Source organism: Xiphophorus maculatus, chromosome 10 (genome assembly GCF_002775205.1).
Source record: "Xiphophorus maculatus strain JP 163 A chromosome 10, X_maculatus-5.0-male, whole genome shotgun sequence".
Classification (NCBI taxonomy): Eukaryota; Metazoa; Chordata; class Actinopteri; order Cyprinodontiformes; family Poeciliidae; genus Xiphophorus; species Xiphophorus maculatus.
Genome location: NC_036452.1, coordinates 21187725 through 21202578, shown reverse-complemented (window position 1 = coordinate 21202578; position 14854 = coordinate 21187725). Strand labels below are relative to the sequence as shown.

The following is a 14854-nucleotide window of genomic DNA, read 5'->3' as shown; positions in this document are numbered from 1 at the left end:
ACACACACACACACACACACATATATATATATATATATATATATATATATATATATATATATATATATATATATATATATACAGTATATATAAGTTAACTGAACATCGGGGAGCTCAGTTCAGTTAACTTACTTAATTGTTTAGTAAGACCTTTATGTATAACACTCATAGAGTACAATGTTTCAGTGTTTTTTTTCTCGTCTTAAATGCCAGAATATTAAAATTAAGAAAAGATACTTTTTATATGTATTCTTAAACTTTCTTGACTTGTGTGAAACATTTTATATCTGCGGATATTCCTTTATTGTCCCACTGGGAGACAAGAAAGGTGATTTAACATGTAATAGGCATGCAAAATTATGATCTTATAAATGTGGGCTTTCCCAAACATTTGAAAGATTTTCATAAATTAACAAAGTATCTTTCATTATTTAGACATTAATCTATTAGAATGTTTTCATTTAACAGACCTCTGAGTGACTCAGTGTGAACTTCAAATAAAATAAAAGCTCAGGAAAGTTTTATTACAGCTACTTTTTTCTTCTTCACAACATCAACAGTGAGCTGAGAAGATAATCTCTGATTAAATTGGCCCACAAGTTTCCTTTGTGACTTCATTTGCAACAGGTGGTTAAGCTGTGAGGCTGAGAACCACCAGCCTCAACTACATTGAAAACATTTGCCATGGCTGCAGAAAAAAAAAACTACTACAGTGGAGCCACCAAATAATGTTCACAAGTGTAACCAGACCAGACTAGCAAAAACAATTTAATGTGACACCAAAATAATTTCCTATTTATATATTTATTTATGCATTTAGTAAATAAATGTATTTTTTTTTCACATTTATTTATTTAGTTTTACATTTATGTCTGGACTGAAGAAGATGACTGTATGCCTTTGTATGAACTAATCACGAAATAATGGCCGGCATTTTTCCAGCTGTGGACATGGCCCCCCTTGCCCCTCTCTTGGGATCGTCACTGCAAGTATATTCACACATTTCTCAATTTGTATCTCATCAAATCCACACACTGAGCATTTTCAACTGCACACGATGTACGTTTAAATATTATTAGCTTGTATTGCTAGTAGCAGTTAGCCTATAGTTACGAAGCAGAACAATTAACAAATCATGTCTGTTTCTACTCGTTTATACTTATTTTGAGGTGATGAAGGTACCACGGACGACACCTTTAAAATAGCAATTCAACGCCACCTCACGTCTTTATCCAATAATTGTATTAAATTTCATTTAACTGAGTGCAATTTGCGTATTGTGCCGCTAGATGTCTCACTTCTAAACGTCTTTTATTGAAGAAGGGAGAAGGTGGAGCAGGTGGAGGAGGCTCTGGTGGTTGTTCTTCAAGCTTCATTATTATGCAGTCAGAGAGACAAGGTGCCAGAGTAATCAGAGACAGCGGCTCGTCGGCACGGATAGCTCGGTCTCCGCCGCTCCAGCTCAGACCGGAGGTGACAGGTGATCTCCCGCTCTGACCGTCCGTCCGTCCGTCTGTCTGTCTGTCGGGCTCCGGCGGCGGATGTTCTCGGACAGGCTTCACCCCACCGCGGTGAGGCTGGACCGACAAGACGCACGCCATGGCGCTGGAAGCGGACGGGAACAAGTTGCGGCTGCAGGACGTGCTGGAGAAACCTGGCAACGAAATGTGCGCTGATTGCGGCAACCCAGGTAGGACGCTCCCCGCTCCCCCATCTCCCTGAAGCCGGCGGTGGCTGAGCATGCGGCGGCTGCACCGTGGGGACTTAATGTGGGAGAGGAGGAGGGAAGATGAGACAGCTAATAAGTCTCACGTTTCCTATCTGGTCCATTTAGGTAAAGAAGCAGAAATCTAAAATGGTTTTCTTTATTATAGTTAGAAGAGGATGGACTCTGGACTTAAGTCTGAATCATAAATCCATAAAGGTGTTATCTTTGTGTGTGTGTGTCATTGTTTTGCCTAACTGTGTGTAGTCAATGTGTGGTCTGTTATTATCCACTGTCAGCACCTCAGCTTGTACCCTTATTACTTACTGTGTGGATTGCACTACAGTTGCTATTTGTTATAGCTGGAAATCTTTTCTATATGCTCCAGTTCCTGACAGATAATTTTTTTTTCAGTCCATATTCTCTCTTTTGTGATTTCCTCCTTCCATCCCATGCCTATTTGTCCTCTCTGTTGTGGCAGTTAACCAGTAAGGCTCCAGTACGGGCTGAACGCCCAGTGCTGGGAGCCCAGCCCTCCCAGGATGCTTTGGCTTTGCTCACAGCCTCTCTGAGGCATGGCTCTCGTTGAGTGTGTGTGTGTGTGTGTGTGTGTGCGCGTCTCTGAAGCCAGTGGTACTCCGGCAGAATCAGATAGATAGCTCTGTCAGGGAGGGGGTCCCTGAACAGGTGGAGGGGAAACAGCCTGAGATCAGACATGAGGAGAAGATCTTCTCACTGGGTCTGTGGGTGCTAGTGGTCGCCATGGAGAACAAAACCTGACCAGATATCTGCACCGCATCTATCTATTCATCCATCTACTCCTCCATCATCTGTAAGTTTCCACATCCATCCCTTCATACATCTATTCATCCGTCTATCCATTCATCTATAGGTTTCCATATCCATCCGTCTGTAGTTTTATCCATCCATCCATCCATCCATCCATTTTATTGGCAGGTTTTATCTTCAAGCCTAACCACATTTGGTATTATTGCCATAAATAAATTTTATCAGTATTCTTATTTATTTTGGCCGATATGTTTTTACCATCTGTGAAGGGTTAGGATCTTGACATGGGACCTGATTTTTGCAGCTATTTTGGCCATGAAGCATCTATTATCAAAAGGTTTCAATAATTGTAAGAAATAAATCATTTTTCCACCGAAGACATTCAGGTGATTCCAGAGTACTGATGTTAAAGTCATAGTTAATGACTTGTGAATTTTCTGCCCCTTTGTACTCTTTGCTGAATGAGTTTTAGCTATAAGGCTAATTTTTAATGAGCGCACAGACATGTGGCCCACTGAACACTTAAATATGCTAGTATGTTGGGTTAGCCTGGTAAAACCAGCTTCTTTTTCTTTGCTTCGTACAGAGGTTCTGGACCCTGGGCTATTGAGGAATGATTACTTCCTGGAGTTGTGGACACTGTTGAGATTTAAAATTTTACATAATCGCTAACGTTTGGTCACGACAACATACGTAATGTGCCAGTTTGAGTCTGTGAAACTTACAGGAAATTGGCTGTGCTGCGAAAAATCATTCTCTCCTTCGAAGAGAGAAGTGCCGAGCCAAATGTCGAGACGTCTGTTAATGCTAATTCAATATTTGGAAGAGTGGCCAACACGAGTAATGGTTGGTGGTGTAAAATATTAGCTTGAACTGCTAATATTTTTGCTTTTTAAAACATGGAAATAATTTGTGGGTCAGAAAATTGTGCGTCAGAAGGCAGAAGTCTGCTCTGTAACCAGTTCCAGTATGGCTAGCTAACTAGCCAGTATGGCTAGCTAGCTAGCTTGATTCTCCTGTCCGGTCCTTCCAGTATCTCCAAACTCATTTAGTGCTAAATACCCTGTAAGGTTCTGTCTAAACATAACACCACAACTATCAAAACATTCTACTGCTGATTTCATTTAAATAAAGCTAGCTGAATAGTAATTTATATGGCTAATTAACCATTTTTCCATGTTTACCTTCATGAGGCATTTAAGGAAACAAGTGGCAGTACAAATAAAAACCGTAAGGAAACTCAGTGATCAATCAAAACTACAGCAAACCCTCTTCTCTGTTACCAGGAACTCCCAGGCTTATAATTCATAACTCCTAATGGTCAGGACATGAATTATTGATGCTAGTTTGGTGGCTCAGTCCCAGCATGGGGACAGAGTGCTGTCTGGTTCACTACTATTTATCTGCCTCTTTTAGGGAAGAAAAATGCTTTTGCAGTACTATCTCACCTCATAAAAGGAAGCCAATAGGAATGCTATAAAAGTAGTTTTAAACTACATTTCAGAAGGATGTTGCTCGTATGGTTATAGAAAAATAATGTGTATTGTAAGAAACTTTACCTACTTTTCTTTGGAAATTATGTGAACAAGCATCATTTGATCCTCTTTTTCAGTCCAGCTGAATAGTACATTTAAAAGGTGAGAAACAAGAAGTGCATGTTTCACAAAAATAAACAAAATCAAATTGAGATCAGTTTGTTTTAATTCATGTAAAGTTGGAGTTTTATTTTGTATGAACATTTGGTATCTTCATTGCTGTGTGTGATACATTCTGTTTTTATAAAGCTGTTTAAACATGAAAAACTTCTGAAGACGTAAATCTTACTGCGTGGACATGATTTAAGACTCATTGATGGCAGTCATTGGCGCCAACAGATGGCTCAGTGACATGTTGGGTTTTTATGACTCAATTCCTTTTTTCCCCTGTTTTTCTAAACAGGAACAGTATGGTTTGGATAGCATTTTGTGCCTTAACAAATGAAATCATCGTTTAAAAGCACACTATGCTTACTCAGATGGTCTTTGATACTAGAGTTGGTTTGATGATTCTGAACTTTTAAGTGTGAACAGAAATGGAAAACAGAAGAAATCTGTAAGGAGGAAACAACATTTTCACAGAACGGTATACGGAATGCTAACGCCGTAGAATGTTTTGACCCGTCCAATCCATGCCAACCCGTCTTAGCTGGGGAATAAATTGCATAGCAACAAAAAGGCAAAGTGTCCTTATTGACCTCTGCCACTGAAACGCATCGGAGATTAATTTTTAGCCCTGGAATGGTTCAAAAACTTTATTTTTACTTTTACTACTGGGAACATTAAGAAACCTGGTTCCTGACAGACTGAAGGCTCAACATATTTCACATTTGACAAAAACTCTGAAACGTATTTCGACCCAAGACCATTGAAGTAATCTGTTTGAATCTAATCCCTCTGATTTCTGGGTCCAAAAGCAATGACTTCTATCTTTTCTGTGAAAGGCTATGGGATTTTCTAACCCATTTGGTCACTGAGATTATCAACGCCATGACTCAGTGAGTGTAGGGACTGTGGTTATGTGGTGACACAGTGATATAATTCGTGCGTCATCATCAGCATAAACATTGTGAGAGAACTTGTGGTTCTCTATAATCTGAGCTGTGGGATCCTATAGATGTTAACTAAAAGTAGGCCGAGAATACAGACTTGAGGAACCCCACAGCTGTTTTTTGGTTTTTCCAAACGTACAATTACCAACTAGCTCCTGTCTACCAATAGATATAATGTAAATAATATTGTGCATCAGCCATAACAGCAATATTCATATTGGATATCGATATAGACAGACATTTTTTACACCAGTATACCCCTAATACCAGACAGTCCCACCCATTTTTACAGTCTAGAAATCTGTATGTTGTGATAAATTTTCAGATACTGAGTTTGAATAATACCATGACAGACATTCTAAATCTATGTTAAAGTTCCTACTGTAAATAGCTTTTGTTTATTTTAAAAAGTGTAGTTATTCTTATTTATCTGTAAGGTCTTAAAAAAAAAGTTACCCTTGTTTAAATTCTGTCTATAAAAGAAATCAGAAAAAAAATAGTTGATGGGATAATATTTTGTTATTGAATGGGAATGGGCATCATAAACAGGAGGCTTCTGGGCCGCACTTGTCTTCGTAAAATCCCAATAAACTCATTATTATGTCATCATTGACATAAAGTCAGTGATGACTTTATGTCAACTTCCTGCCACAAATGTGCATCACCGAGGCCAGAATGCAACATAAACCGACTGCCATGTGGCTATAGGGGATTTTGACGATGATGCAAGCAACCGTTTTTAGTGCTCAGTTTACTGCAGGTTGAACACACATCTCACTGTCCTGTCCATAAGTGAGGGGGTATTGTAAATGCTCTCCAATGGCCAGGAGAGATGAAGCGTTTTAAACCACATTTTCATTACGGACCGGTCAAAAGTACAGAACTGGAAAACGTTTGGTTCCATATCAGTAAGTGGAAAACGTCGGGCTGTGCTGCTGCTTGTAGGCGCTCACAGAAAACTAGCTTAGATTATAAGCATGAGAAGAGTGTTGGTGTGTGTGTGTTACTTTTAGTGCCACAGTGATTAATCGGATTCTTGAAATAGTCATCCACTAATTTTGCAATCGATTAATCTTAAACTGGAATACACAAAGAAAATCAATTTGCTGAAAGAACAACATACTCTAAGCAGTTTGCGATTAAGATTAAAAAAAAACAACAACAACCTTTGTCTGTACATACGTTCCACCTAGAACTTGAGCGTAGACTAAAGGAATGCTATGTTGTTGCATTTTAGGCAATGAAATGTCTATTTTCTTGTTTGAAAAATTGAATTAGTTGCTTATTTGCATCAGTTGCAAATAACTGATGCAACGGTTATTTGCAACTGATAAAAATAAGATAAAAAACATTTATCTTTTTTTTTGGATAAAATATTAGAAGTATATTTTATTAGAAGTGTTAGTACTTCTAATATTTTATCTAAAAAAAGGCTTGCGTGGTTAAATGAAAAATCTGCAGAATGTGGCAAAAAAAATTATTTTTTTACCCGATTAATCGTTGATTGCTACAATAATCGTTAATTGCAGCCCTAGCTACTTTGATAACAAACATATCTGATTGCGCTGGGCGGTGGCCTAATTAAACCCTGGGACTAAGACAAATTCAAATACACCAGCTGAGTTCATCTCGACTCTGGCAGCAGTTTAATCAAATTTGCGAGAAGTCAGGGTGCTGTATGACGTCACATACTGCGCATTTACAGCCTCCTTTGTAAAACCAGGGCATTTCATCATCAGCGGTGACCTGGCTGACCTCTGTGCCAGTCTTCCTGTATCCCCTCCATCCATTTACTGAACAGAAACACTTTTAGATGGATTGGAAAAACACATAAACGTAAACTGCTCGTTGATTTTTTTATGCTTAGTCACTCTTCCTCCTTACCTATGCGTTTTTTTGTTTTTGTCCCCCCCCAACCTCTAACTTTGCTGGTGAGCTTTGATGAGAGGCTGAGCTGGGAGCTACGGCGGGGTTTCTCTATAGCTCAGCAGCCTCGCAGTGCTGACCTCTGCGAAGGACGCACAGATGAGTTATTCCCACCTCAGAGGGCTCAGCAGTCCTCTGAGGCGGTGGGGAAGATGTTTGTCGAAACGCAAAAAAAAAAAAAAGGGGGAAAAAACCCCAGCAGCAGCTTGGATGGGGATGTGAGGCCTAAGCCTCTAGGATATCGCTCTGTGAGTTACTGGTTTGATATTTATTGTTTACTCTGGAAAAAGCAGGATTCCAAAATTTCTGCATGTTCTGTAGCTTCTGGTAAATCTGTGAGAAACGATTCCAGCTCATTACAGTTGGGAGTTGCTGTGTTTGGGTTGATGTTAACACAGTGAGATATTTATAATTATGGTCAAGTAGTAACTGTATTGATACATTACTCATAAATATTCTTGTTCATCTTACAAGCTTAAGCATATCTAGCTGTTTTAACCTCATCGCACTTTAGGCAATGAAATGTTTATTTTTGAGGTGAAGACAGCAAAAGTACACTCTGTCGGACTAAATCATAAGTACAGTACGTTCCTTCGTTGGTTTCTTTGTTAGTTCCTTCATTTCTTCCTTTGCTTGTTGCTTTGTTCATTCATTCCTTTGTTCAACCCTTCATTCGATCTTTCGTTCGATCCTACGTTTGTTCCTTCGTTCTTCAATCGTTCCATTGTTCATTCTTTGTTCGTTCCTTCATTCAACGAACAAAGAACATTGAATGAAGGAGCGTTCATTCAATATTGCTTCATTCAACGTTAAATGAACGTTGGCTCCTTTGTTCGTTCCTTCATTTTGTTCCCTTCTTCGTTCGTTCGTTTGTTCCTTTCTTCATTCCTTCGTTACTGTGTTCCTTCGTTCGTTCCTTCATTCGCTCCTTTGCTTGTTCCTTCATTCGTTAGTTAGTTCATTCCAATGTTTGATACTTTACTTTGTTCATACCTTCGTTCGTTCCTTTGCTCATTCCTTCGCTCCGTACTTTCTTTGTTCCCCGGTTTTTTCTTCCTGTTCTGGTTTGGGAGTTCTTGCAGCTTGTTTTTGACACACATTCTGGGCTACACTTTTTCTCCTACCCATGGCTTTTGAGAAATATTGATGTTCACATGGTGCATTCCAAGAAGCCTGCCTGCTAGAAGATCTGCGCCTTAGTTTTTTTAGAGGTATGAAACTTCCTGGCCAGCAAGAGTTCTTCTCTTGTTCTCGAGTTAAGAGCAAATTTTTCTGTTCTTGTAGAGGATGTACAGAGCTTAAGTCCAGACGGCATTTTATCATCGGCGCACAGCCTTGGATGGTACAAGTGGATTTTCGCTCTTGTACAGTTGTTTATTCTAAGCAGCATGTAGCTTAAAATAAACTATGTGTTGTTTCCATCTGCCTCTACAACACAAATATGTTAATATTTCTCTATTTAAAACTATTGTCTTCCCTTTAGCTCTTAATGAGCGATAAATATATATGTAGACACTTTTATTCCTATGTCGATAACCATCACTCCAAATTTGAAAGCGAAAAGATGGTGAAAAAAGTTTAATGTTTTTTATTTACAGACCCCCTGTAGTTCATGCTAATGTTAAAGTGTTTGTACTGGATTCATAAAGGAGAGGTTGAAATTCTACAGCTCTTATTTACCTTTACCTACACTTACCTTTAACTTCTGAGCTGCTACACGACTCTGTGTTTCCTATGACGTATGTCACTAGCAAGAAAAGAAAAAAAAACTTCTTATCCAAGTTGGAGCAACAAAGTCAATACAGTCTGTACATTTATAGAATAATCAAAGACAATGTGTAATTATTAAGTTTCGTCTTCTCAAGGCAAGTAAAGTGTGAAAAGAAAACATTTTATTTGATCAAATCCCCCACAGCCACCTAGAACCGAAGGTAACACACGTTAAGTAAAATCAAAGAAGCTTATGGAACGACAGCATCTTCCTGTGCGCTGGTGTTTTGTTTAGTGTAAGGGTCGCGACCTCAGCGGACAGGACCAGCTGGTTCATTCCCGCCAGGTTGCAAATGGCCGTCTGCATTTGCATCCAGACATTCAAATGATGTGTGTAAAATACAAACAGGCATTTTTTATTAAGTATTATTGTTATAGTCTGCAATAGAAGCCAAGGTGTAACAGGACCATAAAAAAAAATTTCAGACTTAGTTCAGTGTATTCTATTTTATTTACTTATTTATTTTTTAAATAAAAAAAAATAATTACCATCCCTCTTTGAGCAGAATTTCCCCATGGGAAACATGGTGGTGGCAGCATCACGCGTAACAGCCAGGCAGACGTTACTTCCTGCGACGTCTTAAAACGATACGTTGACATTTCCGTTTTTATTTGACAAAAATCAATAAAATACAAATAAGTTACAGCAGCGATGTCCAAACGTTTTTACCCCGGGAGCCGAAAACTGTCACATTTAAACTACTGCTGGGCCACAAAATGTATTAAATAAAACGATGCAAAACTTAGTTCACTGTGATTTTGTTTTTAGTTTTACCTGCTGAACTATAAACACATATTTTAAATGAAATATCTATATAATTAAGTATCCATCCATCCATTTTCTAACACCCTTGTCCCTTAGAGGGGTCGGGAGGAGATGGTGCCTATCTCCAGCTAACGTTCCGGGCGAGAGGCAGGGTTCACCCTGGACAGGTTGCCAGTCTGTCGCAGGGCAACACAGAAACAGGACAGGACAAACAACCATGCACACACACACTCACACCTAGGGAGAATTTAGAGAGACCAATTAACCTGACAGTCATGTTTTTGGACTTGGGAGGAAGCCGGAGAACCCGGAGAGAACCTAATTAAGTATCCAAAAGGTCAAACTTTTTTGTGTCATCAGTTCTTCCTCTTCTGTTGACCAGATTTCGACCATTCTTGACTTGTCATCAGGGGCCGAACAAAATCATTTCAAGGACCACAAATGCCCCCCAGGCCACACTTTGACCCTTAAGGTGTTTGACTGTTACTGTAAGTCACTGTGTGCGGAACTAACACGCTTTCAGCTTGCTGTTTTGAATCACACATCTGTTAAGATCGCTCTCTATTTATATATATATATATGTGCGTGTGTGTGTGTGTGTGTGTGTGTGTGTGGGCGTGCGAGTGTGTGTGTGTGTGGTAAGTCAGTCATCCTGCTGTGGTAATCTTCCTGAGTGCTGCCTGCTCATCTACAAGCTCTGACTCAGACAGAGATGACCTCACGGCTAAATGGCAGGCGGCGTGTTTTGGTGTGTGGTGGAGCCGGCGTGTGTGTGGGTGTGTGTTTGTCTGCGTGTGTGTGAGGCTGGTAAGCAGGAGGCCTAGCAGGTCTTTAAAGAAAGACGTTTGATTTATTCACACTGAGGCCTGGGTGCAGTTGTGCTTAATCACAATCCAGAATGATTAAAGGATAAAGTGACATCGATCAAAGCTTTGCTCGCTAATCCCGGGGCGACGGGGAGAAATCCGAGGTGGGTTTTTGTGACAACGCTGGCGAAAACCTCAAGAGATTTAAATCTTCAATCCCGTTCCCAACATTGTCTCTAAACTTTTTCATCTCCGAGTTATTTTAAAGTCCACTTCGACGAGAGACATTAAAACTTTTGCAGCGTTGTTTTATGGGTTTCTATCAAACAAATGTTTTTGTTATTATTGAGAGACTTTCAAAGTGCGGGATTTTCTGAGTTACAAACAACTCCGAAAAAAATCTTTTAAAAAATGCATTTAAAATGTAGCATTTTAAATGCTACATTTAAGCATTTAAGATGCTTAAATGTAGACCCTTCATCAGTTTTTCACTCTTCTTGAATGTTGACTTGGGCTGCAACTTACAATTATTTTAGTAATCGATTATTCAGACGATTAATCGAATACAAAAATCACAATATTCTAATATTCACAGATTTTTCATTTATCTTCTGTCCTGCACAGTATTAGAAATACTTCGAAATATACAAATAAACAATTCAATTCCTTTTTTAAATAATAAAATGCAATGACAGCATTCCTCTAGTGTACGATTTGTGATCATTTGTAACAAAGGGTTCATCAATACAGTGAAGGATTGACCAGTTGAATATTTTTTTTACCTTAACCAATTAATAATTAGATACGAAAAGGTGAAAAGGAAGATTTTTTTTTTTCTTACAGAATTTGAACCAGGTGAAGCTGAAACTATGCGACTTAGAAAGTTCTCGGTAGAACATATTTACAGACAAAGTTTTTCTTATCTTAAATGCTAAATATGTAAATATACATAAATATTTGCACACTTTAGACTTTATGTCTGTTGACTAGACTTTTCACCAAAAGGCCATTAAAAAAAAAAAAAAAACTCTGAATGCTCCAGCTAACGATTAATCGATTACTAAATTAGTTGACAATTATTTCAATCATTAATTCATCGTTTCAGACCTATCATTGACTCTATTCTTCTACCTGTAGTTGTTGTGAACACTTCATTTGTTCTCTCTCTTTATGTGTGTGCATGGGTGGGTAGGTGTGTGTGTGTGTGTGTGGGACTGAGTGACTCAACCGTTCCACTGCTGACCACCCACGGATGCTGCTACTGCCGTGTTGTGGTGTAGTCCCTCACGTTCTCTAGCTGCTGATCAGTCTGTGTTCGGCCGCAGATCCAGGTCACACTCGGCGCCCGTACATCAGCGTGTTGGCGTGGGTGTGTGTGTGTGTGTGTGTGTGTGTGTGTGTGAGAATTCTCTGCTTTCGTGTTGGAGCCTGTGCGTGTACCGCTGCGCGGTAATGCAGCTAACCTGATCACTGCCTCAGCTGACTTCTGATCAGATCCCAGGCGGTCTGCTTCCTGTTAGAGAGCCGCAGCGAATAGGATTTCCATCTTGCTTTATGAGCAGCGACCTTCTAAATGTGCGTCTGTGCCCCCCTCCATTACCCCGACCAGCACCGGCACCAGTATTTATTACTCAGACTCCGTCAGCCTGTTGTCTTGGTTGCCTCTCCGTCTGAACTCACATCCTTCCCTTCCGCCTCCATGTTTGCTCACACCATATTGCCTCTTTAATTCTCCCTCATCTTTCTCTCTCTCGCAGAGCCGGACTGGGCGTCGCTGACTCTGGGCGTGTTCGTTTGCCAGGCCTGCTCGCTCCTTCACCGGAGCATCCCCCACATCAGCCAGGTCAAGTCGGTGCAGGACACGTGGGAGGACAGCGAGGTGGAGGTGGGCTGAAGGAGAGGATAAATGTTTTTTGTTTTTTTTTTAACAAAAGAAAATATAAATACTGTGGCCAGCTGGACTATACGGCTGATGACATAAGCGTTTCACATCAGTTGATAATTATTGATTAGTTGTTTTTGTTTTAGATGTCTGAAATAATACCAAACTGATGACGTGACCTTTCAAGTTTTATCCTTTATCATAAGTAGTTATCAGGTACGGTGGCGAAACCTGCGCAACTTGCTCTAGTTTGCTAGGTAACCACAAGTTACTCAAGTTGTTGCTAGGTAACCAAAGAGTGAGTGAGTTAGTTAATGCCTCAAACCTTTCTTAGCTACCCTTGAAAGGTTGAGCGGCTAAAGCTAAAGCCTTCCCTCTGCCTACATCTCCCAGAATGCTCTGAGGTTCTTCATGGGAGTTCAGTGAAATTACTGCATATTCTGTCCTGTCCTGCCGTTATGGTTCACGGCTGGGATGGTGTTGTGGGGATTGTTCTCATACTTCTTCCTCCAAACACTGGTGAGTGGAGTTGATACCAGAAAGTTTTACATTGGACCTGAACATGCGCTGGCCCGAGCAGGGGAACCTCGCATGCGTGGCCGGAACTTAAGGCATGATGGCATAGTGTGTTACTAGTGGTAACCTTGGTAACTGTGGTCCCAGCCCTCTTCAGGGTCTTGCCCTGGGCCTTCCATGTAGTCGTGGCCTGATCCTTCACCTTCCTCTTAATCCAGGGTGTCCTTGAAATGTCTTAGAAGTTCTTAAATTCATGAGGCCTTGGAATGTCTTAAATTATTTCAATAATAAATAAGATCACAGGTCTTACATTTTGTTGTGGCAGAACAATGTAATCTCTTATGTTCTACATAGTTTATTTTTTTGCAGTACATTTCTGTCTGCCACATGCTTGAGTCGCATGCAGGTATCTTCATCCTGTTTGTTGATTTGAGGCGGTTGAGGCGACTGCTAACTAGATGCTACTATACCCTTCTTAGCTAGCTAGCTTTTTTGTGTCTGTCATGGGGAAGTTGATTCACTTCTGTTGCCAACCCATAAGATGTTCTGTGCATTTTGTGCATATTTTACACCACAGTATAAAATATGTAGTTTTCTTTCGTACATTTCTGTCGTAGTGCAGTTCCTAAATTTCATTCATTGTGGTCTTAAAAGTCCTTTAAAAACTTCCTAAAGACAGACTAACGGGTCTGTGAGAGACAGAATTTGTGCTGGATGCTAACTAATTATTTAAAAATCATACAATGTGTCACAGTTGAAGAGAATCTGTGAAAAAAAAGACATCCTTGAAACTGATAAAACTTGAAGTCACAAATGAAATACCTTCTTCACTGTGTATTTAGTATGCTTTATTTAACCACGGGAAAGTATGAAATATGTAAAACTGTTAATCAGGATGAGTAATAAACAACCAAACCGTGTGCCAAAGCAGACCACCAGAGAGAGGCATCCAAACACTGACACTGACCAACACAGTGTGAGCCGTGGTCAGTGTGAGTAGGTCTAAACATCTCCATGGTAACCAGTTCTCACAGTTTGAGCTCCTTTTGTAATTTAATCTTGGATACACTGTTCATGTCTAGCAGACTATTTTTATGATTGTGTTATGACTCTGGGAATAAACACTCGTACGTTACCATGGGAGATCAGGCCATACTGGGTGTGGCATTTACACTAATACGTAGTAAGCAAACAGTCCAAGCAGAGAAGTAGGCAGACTTTAAAATAAGATTTTATTTTAAATTTTGCATTTTGGCTTTTTAAGTTGATCAAGGAGTTGTGGGAAAAAACTAAATTGTTAAATTAACCCATTGTTTCCATGGGAACAATGGGGAACAATGGGCTGTCCAGTGGCCATGTAATCTATAGCCACTGGACATTAGGCTGGACTTGGAGCCATATTTATCTTCACATTATTAATTATAAACTAGAGGGCACAGAAATGTCAACAGTCTGTTGAGTTCACTGTTGGAGAACTGCAACAAGGAGGGGTGTCTTTTCATCAGCAAGTCTCCATGACAACCAGAAGACACTTTGTAAATGCAGACTGGTGGTTTGGGAGTGATGCCAGAAAAAAAAACAACCCATAACAATAATAAAAAAACAACAAACAAACAAAAAAAAAAACACCTGTATTCTGGAAACTGAAATGCGTCGACATGGTGTCGTTTACAGGATGATGCAGGATAGCAGACCGCTTTGCTCCAGTAAAGGTGCAACAAAAGCTGCAGATATGAACGGTTTCCTCACTTAGAGCCAGTTTGAAGTTGAAGACGAGTCGTTCTGATCTAACCTGCCAATTACTGAATCTTATTTTTTAAGCAATTACCAGGCATGAATGTCAGTTTCATGAAAATTTACCCTGCTGGCGGGAGTACTGCAGTTTTTTTCTGTTTTTGTCTTTGTTTCTGTTTTTTCAGTAAGAGAAAAAAGTTCAAATACAAAAATTAGTTTATTTTTAAATTAAATCATTAGCCCTTTATTATTATTATTGCCACCAAGGCCTGAAAAATAAACCTTTTGAAAAAACTTCGGTAATATGAGTCAAGTATATTTTATTTCCTTGTGAAGTTCATAAAGTCTTTTTGCATCAAATTCAACTAAAAAA

At 39.6% G+C, this 14854-nt stretch overlaps 1 protein-coding gene across 2 annotated transcripts in view; it reads left to right on the top strand.

The window, feature by feature from the left end:
- The first annotated feature begins 898 nt into the window (after window positions 1-898).
- The window catches only part of adap1 (ArfGAP with dual PH domains 1), a 28458-nt gene continuing 14502 nt past the window's right edge, over window positions 899-14854 (top strand). Inside the window, exons 1-2 of one of the 2 annotated variants that reach the window (XM_023341120.1) lie at window positions 899-1690; window positions 12107-12234. In XM_023341120.1, coding sequence (XP_023196888.1) covers window positions 1600-1690; window positions 12107-12234 — 219 coding nt within the window. In that variant the 5' untranslated portion in view covers window positions 899-1599. The remainder of the gene's footprint in view (window positions 1691-12106; window positions 12235-14854) is intronic. The other variant, XM_005807347.3, reaches the window with a different exon arrangement.